Consider the following 25,358-nt stretch of genomic DNA (forward strand, 5'->3'; position numbering starts at 1 on the left):
TATTATGGAACACACATGATGTGCCTCTATTAGGGCATTTCATCAACCTGTAATAGTGCAAATAGTCCTGCATACCTTTCTTCACTTCTGTCTCCCACACTATATTATGTAAAGATAAAATATTTCATCAAGCTAATGTTAGTCTCATGTTCTATGTTATTTATTTAACAGTAATTCTCTTTTAGGTAGATTCATTTTTCATTATTTTTTAAAATGTGCAGAAGGAAAAAACTCAATGCATAGATTTGTACTTTTAAGGAAAGTTTAGTTAAGTTTAAGTTCATTGTCAGTTTAACAGAGCAAATATCATTTTAGGTGCATGATGGAAAAGACCATAATGCAGGGTTGACATATTAAACCTCTATGATGTTGTTATTTCTTTAAAAAAAAATTAAAACAGTTGCCTGGAATTAATTTAAAAGCATTTTACTGTATACCTCTCTTTGGTGCATACCAAATGAATGCTTGTAATAACTTTATTTCTTTAACAGGGCTTCACTGGGTTCTAATATCTATGCAGAAATTTAAGGAACAGTATCACTGTTCTTATTACTGTACAGTGGTTTATATTAGAAAATACTGCTGAATTTGAATCTAAGCATGAAGCATCTATGTAGCTAACATGTTATACACATTGCTGCATGAGAGATGTAGACTCTTTAACGTGAGATCAGCTTATCGAAGGGTCCATGACCTATGTTTAACCAATTTACTTACTTGAATGAAAATATTAGCATTTTAAGGATAGGTTTTCACATGGCAACACATGCTGGTTGAAAGAATAAATCCCCAAAACACACATCTGTATCTTAATGTAAAAAAACAACAACAAAAACTCCAGTAGATGACAGTTACTAAAACTGGTCAGGTTTTTGCTTCTGGAAGGGCTGGAAGGATACTGAAGTTTCGATATTTACCCTTTCAGACCCCTCACAGTGATACTTTTACTAGAAATAAAAAGTTTTAACTAGCCCCCTTCCAAAGCCCTTAAGAACACCCCAACAGTTGGGATGAAAAGTATTACTGAAGTAGAAGAAGAAATATGTCCCTCTTTTCTTAGGGCTGATTGCACTGTTGCATAACATCCTGATGAGTTCCAAGATGGGGTGATAATGTGGGGAAGGGGAAGGAGAGAGAGAAAGAGCTATCAAGAAGCTCACATTTGCTTTTTCTTCTATAGCAAGTAATTAAAGTTGCCTGCTAATACTGAACAAGTTAGAAGCTGAAGGCTTTTAAAAAAGAAAAACCAGATCTCCGTATTTTGAAATTACTTTTAAATTACACCTACAACTTCCAGGAAGGGTGTGAATTAAAATATTAATTCTATCTGTAGTGCCTAATGTAGCCTTTACAGATCAGAAATGGGGTATATGTGAAAGGAGGAAGGTTAAGCATTCTGCATTTTATTATGCAGTGAAACATTTAAAATATGATGTCTGCATGCCCAGACTGTCATCTTCAGCTCCAACATACAAGTGCCTTTAAAGTGTTTAGAGAAATTTCCCCAGTGAAAAGTCTTTGAATCGTTGAATTTCTGAGTCATTTTGAATCTCTGAATTTCTGAACTTAAGAAAAACTTCACATGAACATGATCTCTGATATTTTGAAGGTACTTGAGAAACTACTGGAGTATTTGAGAAACTACTGGAAATTTGGCAAACATTGTGATTAAATAAACAGCTAAAGCATAGTGCAGAGCTTTGTTAAAACCCAGGGGCTTGAGAAGAATGGAAACATACTTTGTTAACCATTGTAAATGAGGGAGACATATCACATAATATGAAACTGTAACTGATATATAAGTAAGATATGACATCTGAAATATTAATATTACTTCTGAGCAAGACAGCAAAGAAGTTAATGTAGAATGACAAACTGTTATTTTTGTCCATGAACAAACACAATGAGGTTAGTAACGAGGCAGGTGATTTAAAAAAGCAGGTAGTATTAACTGGACACAGCTACTTACAAAGAAAAACACTGGCAAGGAGAAAGTAGTTTCTGGCGATGCACATAAAAGCGTTCTCACTACTTTTTGAAAAGGTACATGACATGACATAAGTCCACCCACAATATGCTAAATACCATATTTTAAAACTATGACATTTGTTACACTGGTAATTTTGCACTCCACAAACTATTCATTTGTGACTACCAAGCATCCATACATACAATTCTATTATAAGTGTCTATCAGAGAGCTAACTAAAAAAACTCTATGGTAGACTGAGAATTCATATTTACTCTAAACTTCTCCACAGAGTCCCTGAAGAAAATTTCACAAGCAGCATCTATTTCACTTCCTATCATATTGAGAATGGATTCCTGCTCCATCTCCAGGCGATGCAGTTGATCCTTAAGCTGCAATCTGGCCTCCTCCATTCTCTGCATGTGATTTTCTTCATTGCTCATCTGTTTATCCTGGACCGAAAAAAAAGGTATATGTATATATAATATTTACTACTTGAATGAAAAGGAGGCATCCCTAGATACCTCATAGCTTTACACAATATAAAGAGACAATACTGTCTATTTACTATTAAAACAAGCAGGAATAATTCAGAAATAGGACGGTTTGCAACTAACGATCCACTACACTGGCAAATTAATCACTTTCAGATGGAAGATTTTGACTCATTTACCCAAATCAAAAAGAAAAAGCAAAAGAAAAATCATTTGTCATGTCAAACCATATTCCTACCAACAGACTATTTTAACACTAATGTTACTCATCTTTCTTGGAAATAAACACTGAAAATTCATATTCATAGCACCAGCTAGTGCATCATAGATGGCACAACACTGTTTCACAGGAAAGATTTCCTTGGATCACTGAGCCTAGTCCCCACTATTGTAGGTAGCCACATCATGGGAAAATAGGTAGAACCATCAGCAATGGGGAATATCATGCATAGTTTGTACTATACAAGCACAAACAGCAATGGACCCAATGACTTGTGAAATAGACAGTACAATCATGGAATCTGATACAATACCCAAATCTAGAGCTTTCATCAGTTGTCTTCTTCCTCAAGGCAGAAATACCCAGTGCCAATACTTGTCTTTCTATCTTGTATTCAGATCTGTCAGAGGTATCTGAGCTCAGCAACTTCACAGCCAGAGATCCCTGAAGCAAAACAGCTTTTGTTTTTCTGGTACTCTTTACATGCCCTTAGGTGAAGCTTGTGTTGAGAGAACACCTTGTAACACAGACACTTTGGCTGAGGAGATTCACACATCTTAGATGTTCATCCAATGCCAAGAGACTAAATATAATAGTCACCTTTTAAAATTTGATCTCTATCTTTGGATTGGCCATGGAGTATTTAGGCAGAACTACGTCTTACAACTACTGCACTTACTCAAATATAAGATGACCCTGATTATAAGACAACCCCCAATAATTAGACTCTATTTATGGAAAAAATATAAATTTCTTATAGTAATCCAGGTAAAGAATCTAATTATTGTCGGTTAGCCTTAAATTTCCTACTGCTACAGCAGAGAAGATAAATTTAGATCAGGTAGAAAGAACCCTGGCTCTCTTCCCATCCTCCCAGCTTCTTCTCCCCACAGCACCTCTCCCATACTCCTTTACTGTCTGACCCTGGCTCTCCCTGAGCACATGGAAGTCAGGAGCAAATTTGAATACACTAATTTCAAAATAAACAGACCTGTGGTAATTTGCATATAGCACCCATGGACTCTATTCATGCAGAAATGATACATAATACCTTTTTTTGGAAACTACTGCAAGTTTTAACACATGTACTCCACTTTTAAGCAGCACTTTTGTACTTGCTTACATACTACAAACTATGCGTGATATTAGTCCACAGCCAAAAATCTCATGATTACCATATAGTTCATTGGGCTGGGCCCCAGCAGAGTCAACAGTGTTTCAAGCCATGGTGACCCCTAAACACTGCTCAGTATGTGTACGCACTCCAGATACCCTACACAAAGTATCCATGAGTTAATTAGCCCCCAACTCATGACTGGAATGCGATGTTCTTGTTTCAAGTTCTGGGATCCTTCAAAAATGTGTATGTAAATGAGGCACAGGGGAACCTTGTCTGGCTCCACCTCATGGAGGACAGGGCACATTATCATATGCACCAGAATAAGAGAGGGGGTGACAGAAGGAATCTGGGTGAATTGTTTGGGACCCTGTTTGGTGATCTTTGCCAAACATTTAAGGCTAGTGAAGAAACAGAAATCCTTGGAAATGGGAAAGAAAGGCGCTATGGGAGTGAAGAGCAAGTGGAAATATATGCAATGTAGTGGCTCACCATGATTTAAAAAGAGTCGGCACCAAGGGAGACTGTGCTTAATGGGCAATGCCATATGTCTTGTTCAGGTGGTAACTCTCCTTACTCAAGACATTGAAGAGAGCTTTGAGACTGGGGAGAAGGTCAGTACTGCCCCAGTGGACTTCACTGCTGCATATGACAGTCTGACTCTATGGCCTCTATTACAAGCTCCTCCATATGATACATGACAAAATGATCATTAGATTTATTATGCTCATGGCTTCAGAACTGCAGTTTCACTCTCAAGACCATCAATGGACTTGAGAACCTCCCCAGAAGTCTCAAGAATGGTATCCCACAAAGCTCAGTACTTTCTCCATTGCTTCAACATGTACATTGTCAACCTGCCTGACTCACCCAGTCCAAGAAGTATGGCTATGCTAATGACCTGGCTCTCACCAAATCAAGCAAGCAATAGGAAGCCATTGAATCCACTTTGACATCAGACGTAAACACCCTCGCTGACTACTTTCATAAATGGCATCTCCAGCTCAGCCTCACTAAAGTAGTAGCAACAGCCTTCTACCTAAATAACAACCAAGTGAAAAAAGAAATAAAAGTCAAGATTGGTGTCTGGACACTTGAACTTCGTCACAACTGTCACTTATCTAAGAGTCAAGCTGGACTGGATCTATCTGGAAGGAGTCCAGGGTAAGGTTAAATTTCAGAGGAGCTCTTATCCATCACCTTGCTGGCATCACCTGGGGTGCAAGTTTCCAAACACTCTGCACCTCTGCTTTGGCACTTACATATGTTCCTGCTGAGTACTGTACACCAGTATGGGGCCAGAACACATTCACTAAGGTAGTGCATTCCAGACTTAATAGCATCATGAGGACCATCACTGGATGCTTTACACCAACTCCAGTTGACTGCTTACCAGTCCTCTAAGGTATTCTCCCTCAACAACTGGAGACAAGCTGCTACTCTGGCCCTAGGCCTCGAAGTTTATGAACCAAAACATTCTTTGCACTCCAACCTAGTAACCACAAGCCAGGAAACCAACTATCAGCTGAAGTCTCAGAACCCATTCTCTACTCAGGCCAATAAGCATATCAAATCTGTAGATGGCATGCCATCCACAGCATGGACCTCCCATCAGTGAAGCAGGCAATATGCTCACAAGAATTGCAGCTAAAGAAATTAATTTCCAACACCAGTTTCTGCCCCTCAGGCGGAAGGATCTGTACTGCTCTTAACCATCTCAGAACAGGTGTTGGACAGTTTAAGGCAAGCATACACTCTTGGGGCCTCTCCAAAGAAGCTGGCTGCAGCTGTGATGCTCAAGCTCAGACTGCCAACCACATCATCTACAAATGCCCTTAGGGCCCTCCTTCAGGCATCCAAAGTCTTATTGACATGGACCATTCTACATGTTGCTGGCTTTCTGGCCCTCATGCTTCCAATGTATGAGTGTGGAAACATTCACCTTGTCCCGGGGGGACGGGGCGGACCTCACCCGCGGAGGCGGCGGAGCCCGAGCGGGACATCCGCCGCTTGTTTACGCTGGAAGCTGGTGCCCGTGCCGGCGGCCGGAAGCCGGCAATAAAAACAGCCGGCCGGAACAGACGCGGCAGGAGTCCGAAGGGGGGACTCGCTGCCGCGGAGACAGAGGCTCCAGGAGGAGAGACGGCAGGGGGCCCTGCACCAGGCGGGAGCGCGGACCTCGACGGGGAGTGGCCGCTTACCCTGCTGGAGGGAAGGACAGCAGCGGCAGCCGGACCCCGAACCCTGAGCGGGGAGCGGCGGATTGGCCCGGAAGACGAGGATTCCAGTGACGGGGAGTACTGGGACTGCGTCCCGCCTGCACCCGGAGTTTACAGGTCGGGAGCCGGCACGGGGGCCTGGGAGGGCACCGACGAGGCACCATAAGTGCCTGGACCGGCGCCGGACACCAGCGGCCAAGAACCCGGTAGGGAGTATCCCCGGGAGGACCGAGGTCGAAAGGTGGGGTGCTAGCCGGCTAAGGTTCTCGCCCCGGGCAAGGGATCGGGTGAGGAGCATCACTGGGAAAGCCCGGGCGAGGGCCGGGGTCTCGCCTACAGGAGACCCAAGGGGGCGTGAGGCCGGGGTGTTAGGGGGTGGCGGAGCCCCGCAACGTGACCGTCGGGGATCCCGGGCTACGGAGAATCAGGAGCCGTCCCACTGAACCTTACAACAAGTCATGGCGGGCGAGAACCAGGGCGGGGACCTGATTACCCTACATCTGCTCCGGACCTAGGGGAATAGCGCCACACTTCCACCGTGCCGCTGTTCCGAAGGGGGTTCTCCCTCCCCCTCCTCTAGCCCGACGGTCACACACCTCATCACCATCATCAAGTGGGCTGCAAAAATCTGTCCTTGGGGTAGGTTCCTATTAGCACACTTGTCCAATATAGGCCATGTATTTTATTGTCATGCTCAGTGTTGGCATTTAATTTCATAGTTGGTTTCCAGTACTAAGTATATGCTGCTTGTGGCAGCAGTTTGATGACAGTGTATTTAGTGAAGTTTCCTTGTATGTGAATGTAAGAGAGGTGTTTTCCCCCATATGCTGATAGGTGGGGGAGGGAAGGGGCGAACCTCATCTTGTATTCAACAAAATTTAGTATTTCAAAATGCAAGCAATACAAACCTCCAAAATAAGCCACCAGAATTACCTGTAGAGAAGATATGTTCACATTTCATAGCTCTCTGGTGAGAAGGAATGGACACAAGAGTGTGTGCTACACTTATCTTTTACAGATCCCAAATATTTAGGAGCACTGAAGAACACATCAGTAGGCTATCAGAAGGTTTTAATAGTTAAGCTACAGTGACTGATTCCCAGGTGTGTGACTACACAGGACATTCAATTCAAAGAAGAATCTGCCTTTTATCATACACCTGTATGCACACAGCTTACTAAATCCAAGTCAGGGGAGTGTAACATATATAATCAAAAAAATGGTGCTTGCTTACACCAGAAATATACAACCTGCTGCTAATTTTATTTCCTGTAACTTCAAGAGGAAGAAAGCAAGCTTTTAAAATAATTTTAGTAAGGCTTTTTGAGTCCTAAGCACAAAGATGATAGAAGTTTTTTTCTGAGGCTGGGATTAGAAATATCTTAAACAACACCAGGGCATACAGAGAAAGGGGAGCTCCTCAAAAAACTATTACTACTAGAGGCAATGTTAAACAGAATACTGAGTACACACACAAACTCATATGGTCTTTGCAATGAACACATATGCATATGTGTATCATCTTCCCTGAATATGTATATGACATATTTTGTATTAATATGCCATATTTTAAAAGAATATTTTCAAGAAGTAGTGATAAGCAGGGATCCTAGTTTTCCCTGATAATAAACTGCAAATTCTCCGATAAAAAAAAATCACATCTCTGATTAAAAACCAAAAACCCGTGATTAATGTTTTATTGATATATAGTTTTACGGCAATTTGGAAGCCTACCAGTGCCTCAATCACTTTAATAACATAAATTCTAAATACCTATAAATTTTGGTATTTAATTTTGGGTTTTTTATTACGGGAAAAAACAGAACTCCCCCTGCCCCCTGGGTCACAGAACACAGCTCCAGGCCTTTCACTCTCAAGCCACAGCCCCCCAGTCCTGCCAATGCCCCTCTCTCCCCCTATCCCCTCAGCCTTCTGACCCTGCCAGTACCCCTCACTCCCCACCCACAGCCCTGCTAGAGCTACAGGGGCAGGGGCCCGGGTCTGCAGCCCCATCCCCCACAGCAGTGCCTGAACCCCAGTTGCTGCCCACAAGAGGCAGTGGCTGCTGCGGCGGAGTGAAGCACAAAGCCTGACTTCCCCTCTCCTACAGGCAGCACAGCCGTGGTAGGGCAGTGTGGGCTGCCTGCTGTGGGATCGGGCAGGGTGGGGTGGCTCCCCACTGCTGCACACACTCCCAGAGGGGTAGGGGGAACCTGTGCTCCCTAGATCCGTGTCCAGGGTGGGCCAGGATAGAGGCAGGCTCCCTGCTGCGGCGTCCAGCTCCCCACTCTGCTGCCCTCCCTCAGGGCCTCCACATCCAGGCAGGCAGTAACCACTGCAGCAGGGCAGAGCAGGTCTGGGCGGGGAAGCTCCTTGCCACTGCAAGCTCTGTGCTGTCCTGACGAGACATCCCTGCATGTCCCACAGCAGCAAGGGGCACAACCTCATGCCACCACCTCTGCTGCTGTGGGGCATGCAGGGGATGCCTCATCAGAACAATGCAGAGCTTGTAGTGGCAAGGAGCTTCCCTGCCCAGCCCTGCTTTGTCCCTGCCGCTCTGGGTACTGCTTGTGGAATTGCAGAGGTCCTGGGGGAGGGCAGCATGGTGGGGAGCTTTAGCCTACAGCAGGCAGCCTGCATCCATCCCTGACCCAGCTCTGCATACATATCTGGGGGACACTGGTCCCCCTTTCCCCTCCCAAAGTGCCCACAGTGGTGGGGAGCTGGCTCACCCCCCTGACAAGTTGCCTGCAACCTATCCTGCTCCCTGCCCCAGCCCTGCTGCCACACATTGCAGCCCTGGGCCCCAAGTCCCCTGCACTGCCCAATTGGGCAGCAGCCCCAGCCCCAGCCCTGCCCAAATCCCTCCCTCCCTGCCTATAGGGGGGTCTCAATCCCCTCCCCCCCCACTAGACTTACCTGCAGGTGCTGCTCTCCAGGCTCCCATACATACACATGGAACCCCCCTGCCTAACCACCCTCCTTCCAGTCACCTCAGCCCCTTGTAGTCTGGAACTCTGCCACTTTGCAGATGACTCTTTGCAAAAGTGAAAATCCGCATGTTTTTCTGTTAAAATAAAAAAAATCTGTATTTTTCTTGAGTAAAAGGGAAAAATCTGTTTTTTTCCATTTTCCATGGGAAATGGAAAACACAGATCCTTGGTGATAAGCTAACAGACTAGTCCTACAGGGCCCAGAAACCCCTCACTGTTTTCAGGATGGAGCTTTACCAGTTAATGGAAGAAACTATATATTTTGTTAGTTGTCTAGAACAAAAATGGACTGGACCTAATGAGTCAGAAGACCCCTTACAATATTCCTTTTTATGTTTCTAGATTGAATGCAGAGGGGCATGGAGCAATGAAAAAGTGTTTCCCAAGCTTTAAAATCAAGGGTTCCTCTTAAATCTGCAAAATTAATTAGACTGAACATTATAAAAGACTTATTTTTACTTGACAGATCGAACCTAAATATTTGCAATCTTAAGAGAAAATGTTGAAATTAGACTGCTCTCATAATTCAAGTTAATTTCCTTGCCTAAATTTAAGGAATTTTAACTTCATAAAATAAACTATAAAACCACAGGACAAAAATTACCATATTTACCCAAATCCAAAACAACATCAAATTTAAGATGCCCCCACCACACAATAATTAGATTCTATGTACAAAAAATGTATACATTTGTTAAAATTTCCAGGTATAGAATCTAATTATGAGAGTGGTACCTTAAATTCATTCCCTATACTACAACAGCAGGGAAAAGAGAAGCAGAGAGGCAGTCGGGGGGGGGGGGGCAGATCCCTCCTTACCCTCTACTCTCCCCACTTCTCCCCCCCGAGGCTTGCCCATGTCCCCTGAAGTACCTGAACCCCCTGCTCCTTACCCACCCCCCACCCCCACTTTGGATTCAAGTAAATACCAGTAGATGTGTCGAGTAGAAATTTATGTAGCTCATGGAAGAAACACATTACTTGTCTTAATATGTTTGGCATAGATGCATGGTAAATGCATAGTTCAGTGTAAATAGAGTAAAAACAGCAGTCTTCCTTTTTATTTTTTAGGTCATTTTTTAGAACACTGTTTTAATGTAGTTATTCACAGTATTTAACTTGGCAGGTTAATGGTTTGTTTTATAGCTTTCTTTGTAAAACACTACAAACTAAAGAGAAAATTACATTCATATTATCGGCATCTCTTTTATCAGTATTGTAGGACAATCAACATAGCTATTCCATGGTTGCTTTTTCACGTACAATTCTCACAAAAAAAATTATCCTCTGTTACACAATTCTTCAAATCTCTTTATTCTCCGCTCTCAAAAACCCAGGACTACATTTGTCTCTCAGTATTGATGCAGTATGCAGTTTGGTCACAAAAATGAAGAAAAAGATGGTGTGACAAACAGAACCAATAGGGCTTCTAATAAATATCTTGTGGTATCTAGAGCCAGAATTAAGTCAGTTGGCTTCTTCAGCATCCAATATTTTAAGTGGTATATTAAATTTCACTTTATTTAGAAACAATTTAATTCATACTGAAAATTAAAGTGAATGGATTGAAAACCTAATCAGATTTGCAATGGTCACACATTCTTTACTAGGAGTTAACTAAGTTTACACCCAATTAAGTAAGGTGTAATCAAGAGTTATATGATTGATGGCTATGCAATGAGTGGAAAAAAAAAACTCAGGTCCAGTGCAAGAGGTCAAATGCCCATATCATAAAAGCCAAATTATTATTTCTATTGATTCAAGAAAAAGCACGTAAAGGTGCATCATTCCTGCAAGTTCAGGGAGTAGAAACTGCATCCCTTTCAATCACAAGGGAGAAGTTCAACCAAGGTAAAGTGAGGATGGCAGCAGACTCCATATTCCCCCAAGCTCAACCACTAAAGGCAGGATTGTTTTGGGGTTTTTTTAATAGTTATGTTACCTTTCGTCTACCCCAATTTTGATCCCTCCTAATTTAATTTACCCAGTGCCAGGATAGCATTAAGGTGAGGGTTTTTTTGTTTGTCCCCATTCTCCCTACCCTCTCCTCACCCTCCCTTTAATGGCTGGCGTAGCTATAATTCCCAATTCTCACACCAAGCTTTCAGGCACTGAATCAAGCCCACCCTCAGTTGAAATGCACTAAAAGAACATCACTTACAATATTATATACCTAATCACCAACACACTTTTCAAAACAGTGACAACCTCCTTCTGAAGAAATGTCTGGGAACTAAGATGAGAGCACAAGCTTATACAGATGGAAGACTCTAAGCTATTGAGCTGTGAAATGAAATCAAAATCAAACTTTTCTAGAAGACTTATTTCTCTTTTGGAAGTCCAAGAACAATTAATTCTGCTCCCAATGAAGTCAACAGGAGCTATATTTCATGGGGAACCAGATCAAGCCCAGAATCTACTTTAAAATAAAGCTCTGTTAAATAAATCATAACTTTTGACTGTCCTTCAACATTTTATAAAGGAAAGGCTATATATATATATATATATATATATATATAAACAAACAAACATTTGTGAAGATTGTGAAGGATTGTAAAAGAACTGCATTTTCTACATTTCACTGCAACACCAGGAATAGAATAATCCATTAAAGAGGAAAAAATGAGTTTCTAGTTGTGTAAGAGGAAATTAAACAGAATTTATACACCAGTAATATTTATTTTAACTCAGTCATGCCACTAAATGGTCAGATTGAAAATTGTCCATCTAATTTTGTGATAATCTTTTTAACAGGGGTGCTTCATCAGGATCTGGGGGAACATCTGTTCACCAGAGCACCCCAAGGGTTGACAAGATCGAATGGTCACAAACTCCGCTGCGACCGATTCAGGCTGGACGTAAGAAAGAACTTCTTTACTGTCCGAGCCCCCATGGTTTGGAATAGACTGCTGCCGGAGGCAGTTTAAGCACTCACTTTAAACGCCTTCAAGACACATTTGGATGCTTATCTTGCTGGGATCCTATGACCCCTGCTGACTTCCAGCCCCAGCGGAGGGGTCTGGACTCGATGATCCTCCAGGGTCCCTTCCAGCCCAAATGTCTATGAAATCTATGAAATCTTATATCCCTTCCATTTGATGTTAATTTTCATCACTTTTTAAGACTTCAGATAGAATGTCATTTGAGAGAGAGAATTCATAGATTCACAGACGTTAGGGTCGGAAGGGTCCTCAATAGATCATCGAGTCCGACCCCCTGCATAGACAGGAAAGTGCTGGGTTCAGATGATCCCAGCCAGATGCCCATACAACCTCCTCTTAAAGACCCCTAGGGTAGGGAAGAGCATCACCTCCCTTGGGAGCCCATTCAGATGTTGGCCACTCTAACTATGAAGAAGTTCTTCCTAATGTCCAGTTTAAATCTGCTCTCTGCTAGCTTAGGGCCATTATTTCTTGTGAACTCCAGGGCACCTTGGTGAGTAGAGCCTCACCAATTCCCTTCTGTACCCCCAAGATGAATTTATAGGCAGCCACAAGGTCACCTCTCAACCTTCTCTTGTGGAGGCTGGAGAAGTCCAGGTGCCTTAGTCTCTCCTTGTAGGGATTGGCCTGCAAGCCCTTAACCATATGAGTGGCCCTCCTCTGGACCCTCTCTAGGTTATCCACATCCCTCTTGAAGTGTGGCACCCAAAACTATGCAGTATTCCAACTGTGGTCTGACCAGTACCCGATAGAGGGGAAGTATCACCTCCTTGGTTCTGTTTGTCATGCATCTGCTGATGCATGATAAAGTGCAGTTAGCTTTTCTGATGACTTTGTCACACTGACGACTCATGTTCATCTTGGAGTCCGCTAGAACACCAAGATCTCTTTCCGCTTCCGTGCTACCAAGCAGGTAATTTCCTAGGCAGTAGGTGTGCTGGACATTTTTCCTCCTTAGGTGCAGCAGTTTGCATTTCTCCTTGTTCAATTGCATTCTATTGTTTTCTGCCCATTTGTCCAACCTGTCCAGGTCTGCCTGCAGTTGTTCCCTGCCCTTCAGTGTGTCCACTTTTCCCCACAGTTTTGTATCATCCGCAAACTTGGATAGAGTACACTTCACTCCCTCGTCCAAGTCACTGATGAACACAGTGAAGAATATCAGTCCAAAGACCGAGCCCTGCAGGACCCCACTACCCACTCCCTAACAGGTCAATACCGACCCATCCACTACCACTCTCTGGATACAACTCTCTAGACAATTTGCAACCCACCAGACTGTGTAATCATCCAAGTCACAGCCTCTTAACTTGTTCACCAGCATGGGGTAGAAGACCATATCGAAGGCCTTCCTGAAGTCTAAGTAAATGATATCATTTACTTAGACTACAAACAGATATCATGGTTGAGTGCTATCTAGAACTGAACTTCTTAATGTGAAAGATCAACCTTGTACATCTTCAAAACACACTGGTGGCAAGAGACTTTTCGCCTGAAATCCTCCCTTAAGAATGAAGGCAAGAAAAATTTGGTTGGTGACTCCAAGAGATGGATGCTTGTTCACATAAAAATATACCTATTAAATTAACTATCAGTAAACCGCAGACAGATTAATGCAGGGACAGGCAAAATATGGCCCATGGGCCAGATTCAGCCCTCCAAGCCATTTTATCCAGCCTGCAGGGCCCTGGATGCTTGCCAAAGATGACAGGAACCAGGGGCAGTACCATCCAGGGGAAGCTGGTGGAAGGATCCAGCACCCAGGCTAGCCTGACCCCCTCCCCCCCCAGAACATCCCCACCCTTTCTGCACCCCAACCAGAAGCCACTGCCTAGCAGTGGTTTCTGGCCTGGGCCTCTGCTGGAGAGGGAAATTCAGGTAAAGGGGGGGAAGGGGGCCAGGGGAGGTCTGTGGGTGATCACCCCAGTCCTCAAGCCTGGGCTGGCTCCTCCCGAGTCCTGCAGTTGCAGCTATGCAGTCAGGAACTACGCAGTGCTGGAGCACTGCAGTGGCAGGAAAATGGGAAATGTGGCAGCAGGCAGGAGAGGACTGGCAGCAAGTGGGCACACAGCAGCACACCAACAGCTAGGTAGGAGCATGGGGCCCACACCAGTATCCCAGGGCCAGGACCGGTGGGGCCCAGAGTGGGAGGCAGGAGCGTGGGGTCCAGGCCAGCAGGGGCTCTATGAAGCTGGGCCAGGTTGCACCAGAAGGGAGTGGGAGGAGCCAGCTCAGCTCCATAGAGCCCCTGCAGGCCTGGTTCTGTGCTCCTGCCATTCCACTTGGATCCCGCTGGTGCTGGCCCCGCACTCCTGCCTAGCTGTTGCTGCAATCCCGTGTGACCCCTGCTGCCACTCCCTCCGCCTCTAGCTGCCATTTCCCTGGTTTTCTGGCCACCCACCCACTGGCCACTCCGGCACCACATGGCTCCCGGCTGCATTGCCGGACTGCGGGAGCACAGGGCCCATGCCGGTACCCCAGGGCCTGGAGTGGGGGGAGGGGAGGTGCACGTATGCATCCATGCAAGGAGGGAGGAAGGGGAAGAGAAAGAGAGAGCAATGAGGGAGGTACAGAGAGTATGTGTGTGCGCGCGCGCGCGCGTGTGTGTGCGTTTCCCTGGTCTCATTCTATGACCAGGCAACAAAAAGCTTATATGTGAAGGAGGAAGTCAATGTCATCTTCTTGGACTTCCAGAAGGCTTTCGACACAGTGTCCCACCCAATTCTGGTGGGCAAGCTGAGGGACTGTGGCACTGACGAATGCACAGTCACATGCAAACTGGCTCCAGGGGCAAACCCAGATGGTGGTGCTGGATGGGTCAATGTTGACCTGGGAGGGTGTGGGCAGCAGAGTTCCCCAGGGCTCGGTCCTTGGGCCGGTGCTGTTCAACAACTTTATTAGCGACCTGGACAAGGGTGCGGAGAGCACCCTGTTCAAGTCTACTGATGATACCGAGCTGCGGAGTAAAGTGAATACACCAGCAGGCAGAGACCGCATCCAGGCAGACCTAGATAGGTTGGAGAAGTGGGCGGATCTGAACAGGATGCGATTTAACAAGGACAAGTGCAGAGTGCTGCACCTGGGGAGAGGGAACCAGCATTATGGTTATAGGTTAGGGGCTGACCATCTCAGCAGCACAGAGGCAGAGAGAGATCTTGGAGTCACGATTGACTCCAGGATGAATGAGTCACCATTGCGATGAAGCAATAGGCAGAGCCAACTGCACCCTGTCATGCATCAACAGAGGCATCACTAACAGGTCCAGAGAGGTCTTGCTCCCCCTATATACGGCGCTGGTCAAGCTGCAGCTGGAGCACTGTGTCCAGTTCTGGGCACCATACTTCATGAAGGATGTGGAGAACTTGGAGAGGGTCCAGAGGAAGGCCACTCATATGGTTGAGGGCCTCCGTGGCCAGCCCTATGAGATAAGGCTGAGGGACCTGAATCTTTTCAGTCTCTGCAAGAGGAGACTGAAGGGAGATCTTGTGGCTGCCTACAACCTTATCAGGGGCCACCAGCAGGGACTTGGGGAAAGTCTGTTCACCAGGGCCCCCCTTGGAGTCACCAGGAACAACGGCCACAAGCTGAGGGAGGACAGATTTAGGCTGGATATTAGGAAGAACTACTTCACTGTAAGGGTGGCCAGAGCCTGGAATAGGCTTCCCAGAGAGGTGGTGCTCTCATCTTCCCTGGAGAGCTTCAAGAGGAGACTGGATAGGCACCTGGCTGGGATCTTATGACCCCTGCCACCCCCAGTGCTCCTTCCTGCCCATGGCAGGGGGTCGGACTCGATGATCTGTCTAGGTCCCTTCCGACTCATTGATTCTATGATTCTATGCACTCCCCACCATACATATATACCCACACCCTCAAGCCACCCTCCTCCCACACACAATCCTCTACAAACCCCATACCCACCCACACCCCACCTCTCCACACACCCATATGCTTCCACACCTGTACACCCCCCACAGGCCCCCTACAGACATGCCCACACCCTCCCCCACACCCCACATACCCACCCACAGTCCCCCAAAAACTTATACCCACCTACCCCGTCCACAATATACAAGAGCAAGACTTCATCTTAAGCTATTGTGCAATCACCTGTGTACACTACAAAAACACATGTAAATCAAGAGAAAAACATTTTTTGAAATCAAATTAATGAATGTTGTAGATGCTTGATTTGTAGAATATAATTTGGTAATTTTCTGGTTCCAAGATGGCAAAACCCCTTGCTGGAAGAAGTACTTCCAGGTGCAAAGGTAGGGATTTTCAGGGCAGGACTTAAGGTCACAAGATGGCAATCAGGGGGTAGGGCACCTGTCAAAGGGCAGGGTTACCATACTGCCCTTGACAGCTTGCCAAAATTTGGGAAGCAGCCCTCCACCCGAAATAATTGCCTGCCCCTGGACTAATGCATAATGGAAGAGCTATATGGGGATTCAGGGTATTGACCTGGGCTGTAGACATTAATGGTATGCCCAGATTCCACGAAAGTCCATAGAAATTTATATTTGTATCCTGTGTGACATGTTTTAGCAAAGCAGGGTACACAGGTAAGTCGTACAATCTCTCCAAAGCAGAACAGCCAGTAAAAATGAATGAATAGCACATATACTAGCCAGACTCTAGTAGAGTTATGCATCCATACTTCAAAGCTAAAGGCAAATATAAACAAATTTATGGATTCATTAATTTTTAGAAACATTATTGAAGGTCTATGCTGCAGTCTTCATAAGTACTTTAAATCAATTTACTAATAAAAATGCTTTCATTTATTGCTACTGTTTTCTGTTGCACAGCAATTTCTAAATTAAAAATTCACGTCTCAAATAAACTTTATATTCCATTAATGGGAGTATTTTCTCTGTCATCCAGCTATATTACTGCAGCTCCCTCCTCCTGACCATCTCAAATCCTACCCAGCATCCCTACTATTGCGTAAGTTCTGATGAGAAGCCTGCAACTTTTTCTTTTTTTAAATTCACAGCTGCCCATCATCAAACCATGCTTTTGTAATCTCAAGGCTAGACTACTGATATGTGCTCTATATGGGGCTGCCCATGACAGCTGCCCAGAATCTGCAGCCAGTGCAGAAAGAAGAAGCCCACCTTCTGACAGGGGCAGGCCACCAGGACAACATTAGTCCATGCTCCAGGGACTGCATTAGCTTCCTGTGGCTTTTTGGGCACAATTCAAGATGCTGGTCTATAATGCCCTACATGGCCTGGGTCCTAAAAAGCTAAAGGGACCACTTTCTCCCTTCTGCTCTACCATGTTCCCTAAAGCCAAGTGAGAACAACCTCTGGCAAATACCTTCTGTGTCTCAAATTCACTTATCCAAAGCATGTGGGAGGTCACTCTATGGCTAGGTACAGACATTCAAAAAGCCTGTGGCAAAATAGATCTGAGTTACGTGGTTTTCTGCAAGTGGTATATTTTAGATCAGTAGCAACCAGAGCAAACATTCAACCTTTAATGGGGGGCAAATCTTAAACCAGGTTCCAGCATTTTTAAACCAGTCTGTGTGCTGAACTTCTGTTCTGTTACGGGTATAGACTGGTTTCTGATCACTTATACCAGTAAAAGTATAATGTCTGTCCCTGGCCTAAGTTGTTACTCTTCTGCTCTGGAACTCCTTCCACTCAAGGCCTTCCAACATGCAAGCCTGACAATCTTTCAAAAGCAGAGTAAGATCTTTTTATTTGGGTGAGGTTAAGCTTGGGTATTTGGGGAAGTAATTGTTTCATTACTGTTTTATTATTTTATCTGTTTTTATGATTTTGTTATTGTAAGTTGCCCTGAGCATTCTTGGGGAAGGCAGCATAGAAATCTACTAAATAAGATAGAGCCATGAAAATCCTCCTCCTCTTCTCTATGGAGAATATTTTACTACATGTCACTTTCCAAATTTCTACTGGTTCCTCTTTCTCTAAAAGCATTATAATTTTAAATATTGTCTTCAGTTTCAAGAACAACACAATTGTGTTCTTGACTACATCGGACTTCCTGTGTTTCCCTACCACCACCAGCTCATTTGGTTTATACCTAACCACACACTTTATCATATCTCCCACTATCATTTCCAGAAATGGAATTATGAATTGCTATGACTAAAGGAAGAATGGACACCTGGAACTAAAATGAATGGGAAAAGAATGAAGATTGTAAGTAAACTCACCTCTTTCAATTCTCTGCTCAAAATATATATTATTCCAGGAAGTCTCTTGGTATTAATTTAATATGCAAGAAAGTGTGATTATTTGAATTGCAATTAAAACTCCTACATTATTATGGAGTGAAACCTCTTCCCTTTCCATTGCCCAATACATCATGTCTATTTTTACTATCATTTCTCTATTTAGATTTAATTGCTCAGAGTAGGAACTAATGTTCTTTTCTGTTCAGCATTGTCTCAACAGAGTTTACGGTACTCTTATAAAAAACAACAACAATTCCAGTGAGAAGGCCAAAGACAATTTATTAATTCCAAAGGAAATGTCTTCAATCTCATTAGTACTGGAAATGTATTTTTCTTACATGAATTTTTGTTAAAAACTAGAATTTAGTATATTAGTGGTTTGAAGCACTGAAAAGAATACAATAAAAATGATACTCTCAAGGACAGAAAGATTAAAATGCATCAGACTGGAAATAATCTAGATTTTTCTCCTTTATCCTCTTAAACTTATGTGATTTATTAATATAGAAAGACACTTTTGGCACACGAGTGAAAACAGGATATGACTCTTAACTATAAATTTAAGAGTCTAACAATCAGCTTCAGAAATAGGAACTCAAGACTTAAAACTGTAATGCATTTGAACAACAGCAGAAACAGTAAAGTGAAGGGCTACAAAGCAGAGATATATTTTATATATACACTAGAAATTACCATAAATAGCAGCCTACAATCTGCAAAGTCTCAGTGAGTGCATGTGTGCGTCTAGTTTTGTGCATCTTGAACTAAGAAAAAAAGGAATTATAAGCAAAGCTACAGAATTCTATAAAGGAAACTAGAGATCATAATTACCACATAGTGGATAATGTTCAAAATTTCTAGGAGAAGCCAATACCAATACATTTGTTAATTATTTTTTACATGTTGTTTTGTCTTTCACACATTTTGTATGAACAAGTAAGTATAGTCACTGCCCTAGGGAAAAAGCCCAATAGTCTTAGCTTTCAATGAGTACTTGTCCAGGGTCAATAGTTCATTTATTTATTTTTCTCCATCTTTTATTTTTCCTGGAGGATTGCTTTTTTGCCAGATTTGACTAGCTGACTGTAGAAAATTGATCTAACAGGAGTTACAAACAGCTCTTGATCACAGTGAGCACTTGATTGTGAGCCTGCAGTGAAACATATGTACTCAACAGAGTAGCAGAGTTTTGACACCATAAGATTTTTCTTCTTTAGTACTGTACAAGGATTAAGCAGCCACTCACATGGGATCCAAAGAATACAACAAAAGGATCAAATCAGCTTTTTCCTTACCCCTGGGGAACTTTGATTCAGCCAAAGTCAATTTTGAATTTGTGTATTTTTTAAATTATGTCCATGGTTAAACGAACGTGCCTGTCATCAGAATATGAAAAGCCAAGCCAGTCTTCCCATAATATGAAAAAGAAGGCCTGTAAAAGCAAGACTTGAGACCATCTAAGCCAAATTTTAAGTAGCATTTTAATTGTGCACTGGACTGGAGACCACTGAAAACCATGCATCATTTCCAGCAGGATACTACCTTCTCTTTGTTTTAACTTCTTACAAATCTTAAATTTTATTAAATATTGTTTAATTTAACGAAAATAAGGAACCAGGTATTTAACTTTACACTTTTGAGATTAGAGCATAATATCAATTCATTAAGCATTAACAAGAATGTACTTGGTCTTGCTGAAGGTAAATCCTTATGTCCCTACAAACAAAGTATGTTTAAAGACAACATGTCCTGGAATAAGAACATGAAAAGAAAGATTTCATGCTGTGTGATGAAGAATACATTAAAAAGGTGATGCTACAAAACCAAATTTAGAACTGGAAGCCAAAATGAAGAAACTAGAGAACAACTTAATGCATGGCTGTCCTGCAAACCATGTGCAACCAATGATGGGTTAAACTGCATCTTCCAGGCTCCTGCCCAAACTCCATTTCCCCATATCACTCACGCTAGAAAAACAGTCAGAGTCTTCAGGTTCCTCCTCCCTCCTCTGACTACTGCTTCCTGCCCCTCCCACAGGGGACAGGAAGAGGAGGGGAAGAGGAGTGCAGCAGCACAAGAAGCTGAGAGCGAGCCTGGAGGTGTAGAGCAAGCCTGGAGGCACATGGTCTAGGAGGGGATTGTGGTGCAGCAGTATGGCACCCATGTAGGCACACTGTATAAAAGGGTGGGGAGGGTCATGGGAACACTATGTAGTGACACTGAGGGTTGTAGGCACACAATGTACTGGTGGGGTGCTTGTGCATGATGCAGTGATGGGGGAAACTCACAGGCACAAAGTACACGGGGGGCGGTATCAGAGGCACACAGTGCAATGATGAGTAGGATGTCTGTGGGCTTGGCAACCCACAGGATGTGCAGTCCCCAGGAGTTTGGAAATTGCACAGCCTGATTTAATAAAACAGTCTTCAGGAGTTGCAGACTGGCTACTAGGTTCTGGGGGAAAAGAAAGAATTCTCAAAAGGTGGAGTAAGAGCTTCATGCATTTACAAAAGAAAAATGAACAAGCTTTAGTTCAAGCACCCCCAGCACCATTTTTAAACGCAGGGACACTGATACGTGAGACGTGTAGGCACTTTTAATTAAAAGTGCCGCACCCCCAGTCCCCAGAGTATGTGTAAAAGTGTCCATTGGCACAACATTTTCCCAACATCCACTTTCCTTGGAAATCCCTTTCCTTCTTTGGTCCACAACGGCTGAAGTTCAGATTCCAAAGCTCAGCTGTTCATCTTGATCCATGAGGAGTAAAAAGAGATTGGTGAGATTGGTGACAGACACCTATATTAAGCCATATGCAGTTAGAAGCTTAATGTTTTTAATATTTTAGCTATTGTTTGTATACTATTATATTTATAAAGACTATCCAAGGAATTAATAGTTTAAGATGGGGAGCTTTCTTCATAGTTTAAATGGATTAAGAAAGCAAACACATGTTCTCTTCAAAATCTTGGTAGCCCCTCAAAAACTTTAAAAAAAATCTCTAATATCTTCTTAGGTAAATAGTTACTTTTAACATCACCATTATAAGATAATGAACACTGATAAATGTCTGCCAAACAAGAAGTGTCACCAGTGTCTACAAAACACAGGAGAATAAAATAAGAGGCTCAATATTTCTTGGTGTGTTTAATCCATTGAGTAGGGGTTGTAGTAATGAGTCTCTAAGGCCAGTGTTGCATCCTGAGAACTTCAGTATTTTGAGAACAGCTTAGTTTAAATGCTTATATGAGGATGTAGCAGAATGCTGGATCTCTTACAGTGACAAAGTGGGTGGGCAGATGTATCTCAACTGAGCATGCAATACAGCCTGCCTTTAGTCATTGTTTGAGGGATAGGTAAGTGCTCAACCGTAAAGAGGAAGGGCTGACTATGAAAAAAGATTTATAAAACAGCTGCCAGAGAACAGCAATGTTGGACTTTTTGTCTTTCCTCTTCATAGCTAAGAATAAAAAAAAGATTAGGAATAAAAAGATGACAGAAATAGAAGCAACTTGAAAAGAAGATGGTTCAGAGGTGACTGGATGTAAAAAGCTACAGAAATCTTATGGAAGCTACTTACGTACAAAATATTGCCTGATAAACAACTGAAGTGAGACAAAACAGAGGAATAATCAGGAACCAGAATTCAGTGAAAATACAGATGATATACAGGGGAGTGTGAGAAGAAAGAATAATCTGCCAATACTAGAGACACTGCTTGAAAAACACATAAACAAAAGGTAAAGTAATTGCATAACACTGTACCACCAGTGGTGCAATGGACTGTAAATCTTAAGGATGGATAAGACAAAATCCGTTTGGATCAAAATCATCATGAGGAAGGCTGGTAAAAAAAAGTTCTCCTGCGACAGTTCCAGAAGTCTACTGAAGATTCCAGGATTGTATTTCGATATGGAGAGAGATCTCTGTAATACGTTTAGAGAGGAAAATACTATCAGGAATTTTGCCATTATGGGAGAGAAACTTCCTAGGCATGAATTGGAGATTTTACTATTAAAGGCAGAGCCAAGTTATTCCTGGATGTGATAGCCAAAAATTTCTTCAACAAAGAGTAAGTGAATCAACAAGAAGCAGTCCTATTTCAGACCTTGTTCTGGTAAGTAGGAGGGACATTATGGGGGGAGTTGATTTTAGAAAAATAACCTGGAATAAACTGGATTAATTATAATCTGGATTACAAATGGATTCAGTACAAATTAAACTAAAGAATAAATACAGCTGTAACTAAAGTTCTTGACTTCGAAAGAGCAAATTCTTAAAAATTAACAGAACTAGGTAGCAAAAATCAGATGGACTGAAGAGCTCAGGATTTTAAAAGTGAAGGAGGTTTGGAGTTATTTTAAGTGAATGTAGAATTATCAATATTTCCCTCCAAAGAAAGGGAAGAGAAGCTTCGGCTAAAAGGTTAAAAGACTTTTAGATCAACAAAGCTAAAAAATCATCTAAAAAAGCATATTGACAGCAATCACGGAACCAGAAAAAGAATGTGAGAAAGGATTCAAAGAAAGTCTCACCTTAAAGTATAGTGACAGAGTAGATTGCCCAAAATCAAGCTGAACTAGCCCTTGCAAAAGAAATTAAAACAAACAGCAAAAGTTTCTTCAGCCATCTAAAACGAGAGAAGTGGGGCTGCTACTTGGGGACGACGGAGTCAAGATTAGAGATAATTTAAGTATAGTTCAAACAAAGGGAATGTTTTATATTAGATATCAATAAGGATGATGATGTAGAATATGAGTAGAAGGCAAGGTAGATTTGCATCTTATAGACCAGGGGTCAGCAACACTTGGCACATGTGCCGAGCACAGCACACGAGGCCGTTTTGCTCGGCACACCACCACCAGCCTGGGTTCTAGGCAGCTGCTGCCAGTCACAAAGCCCAGGCTGCTCCCAGCAGGCAGCTGGGCAGCTGCAAGCAGACCAGGCTCCACAGTTGGCAGCAGCTACCCAGAGCCTGGGCCAGTTGCAGCCAGGAGGCTGCAAACATCTGCTCTGGGCTCCAGCATTAGCTCCATACTTATGGGTGCACACATGCCTCAGAGCAGATGGTGGGGGAACGCCTTGAGGCTGCACAACCCTGGCTTCTCCCCCACTGCTGGTACAGAGCTGATGACTGAGCTCAAGAGCTTGGTGCAGCTGTTTGTAGCCTAGCTGCAGCAGGCAGGCTGCAAACAAGTGCGCCGGGCTCCGAAGTCCGGGCACCAGCTCCATGCTGGCAGCGACTGCACATGCACCTCAGAGCGGACAGCGGGAGGGCTGTGTTGCCTCAGGCCCTATCCCCACCATCTGCTCCAAGGCACATGTGCACCCGCCAGTATAAAGCTGATCCCAGAGCCCCAGCTAGCTGTTTGCAGCCTCCCAGCTACAGCCGACCCAGGCTCTGGTAGCTGCTGCCAACCATGGAGCCTGGTCTGCTTGCAGCATGGACTGCAGCTGAGCCTGACTGACTCTCACCCACTCTGAGCTCACCCCCAGCCCAGCCCCACACCAGGACGAGGCTAGTGCCCACCCCTTGCCAGAAGCAGCGCACCTTTTGTGGGCTTAGCTGTGCAGGGCGGGTGGGTGGTTAAGCTGATGGGCAGGCTCTGGGTTGGGGTCTCAGCCAGCTGTGCTGGAGCCTGGGGGCTGCTCCCCAGGGGAGAACAGAGGCTCTGGCAGGACCAGGGCATTGTTGGGTTGGACTCTGTCCAGTGGCCCAGGAGCCCAGCTCCATACACTGCCTGAACATCTGGTTCTGTGTTTGTCTGCCTCTGTCTGGTTCAGTGTGTCTGTGTGCACACACGTGTCTGGTTTCACAGTTGATATGGTCAGAAGGGACCTAAGAAGATGAACAAGTCCAACCCCCTACCATGGGCAGGAAAGAATGCTGGGATCAAATTAACCCAGCTAGGTGATTAGCTAGCCTCCTTCTGAAGACCCCCAGGGTAGGAGCAAGCACCACTTCCCTTGGAAGTTGGTTCCAGGTCCTAGCTGCCCTGACTGTGAAGTAGTGCCTCCTGATATCTAGCCTGAACCTACTCTCAGTCAACTTGTGGCCCTTATTCCTAGTTATTCTGGGTAGTGCTCGGGGGAACAGGGCCTCTCCCATTGCCCGCTGGTCCCCCCAGTAAGTTTATAGATGGCCATCAGATCCCCTCTCAGCCTTCTCTTGTGGAGGCTGAACAGGTTCAGGCCCCTTAGCCTCTCCTCATAGGGCCTGCCCTGCTGCCCCCTGACCATGCCAGTGGCCCTCCTCTGGACCCTCTCAATGCTGTCCACATCCCTCCTGAAGTGCAGTGCCCAGAACTGGACACAGTAGTCCAACTGTGGCCTGACTAATGTCACACAGAGGGGAAGAATCACCTTCTTGGACCTGCTCGTGATGCATCTGTGGATGTATGACAAGGTGCAGTTAGCTTTACTGACCGCGTCCTCACATTGGTGGCCCATGTTCATCTTGGAATCAATAACAACTCCAAGATCACTTTCTGCCTCTGTGCTGATGAGAAGGGAGTTCCCCAGCCTATAGGCATGCTGCTGGTTCTTTCTCCCTAGGTGCAGTACCTTGCACGTGTCAGTATTGAATCCCATCCTGTTCTCATCCGCCCACCCATGTAACCTGTCCAGATCTAGTTGTAGCCTGTCCCTCTCTTCTAGCATGCCCACCTCTCCCCACATCTTAGTGTCATCTGCAAATTTGAACAAAGTGCTTTTTCACTGCCTTGTCCAAGCTGCTGATAAAGATGGTGAATAGTACGGGCCCAAGGACGGAGCCCTAGGGGACCCCATTGCCCGCATCCCTCCAGTATGAAAATGACCCATCCACCACCACTCTGTAGGTGCAGCCCTCTAGCCAATTTACAACCCATCTGACTGTGTTAGCATCAATGCCACACTCACCTAGTTTTTTAATGAGAAAGGGGTGAGAGACGATGTCAAAGGCCTTCCTAAAGTCCAGAAAGACTACATCCACCGCAACACCTGTGGTTCTGGATGTGTGTGCACATGTGCCTGTTCTAGGTGTGTTCTGGTTCTCTCTGTTTGTGCACATGGTTCTCTGTGCGTGCGAGTGCATGTCTGGTTCCCTCTCTGCTCTCCTTTTTCTTTCTCTCTCTCCTCTTTCTCTTATTTGTCTCTTCTCTCTCTCTCTCTCATTGCAACTTGCTCAACAAAAAAGGAATACACAACAAAGGCAACATTTAT

At 44.1% G+C, this 25,358-nt stretch overlaps 1 protein-coding gene across 1 annotated transcript in view; it reads right to left on the reverse strand.

Annotated features, from left to right (window-relative positions):
- Positions 1 to 25,358, reverse strand: part of CEP128 (centrosomal protein 128) — a 101,168-nt gene that overhangs the window by 11,393 nt on the left and 64,417 nt on the right. Inside the window, exon 7 of the mRNA XM_019551139.1 lies at positions 2,244 to 2,420. Coding sequence (XP_019406684.1) covers positions 2,244 to 2,420 — 177 coding nt within the window. The remainder of the gene's footprint in view (positions 1 to 2,243; positions 2,421 to 25,358) is intronic.

Source organism: Crocodylus porosus, unplaced genomic scaffold (genome assembly GCF_001723895.1).
Source record: "Crocodylus porosus isolate Cpor-Errol unplaced genomic scaffold, CroPor_comp1, whole genome shotgun sequence".
In the NCBI taxonomy this organism is placed as follows: Eukaryota; Metazoa; Chordata; order Crocodylia; family Crocodylidae; genus Crocodylus; species Crocodylus porosus.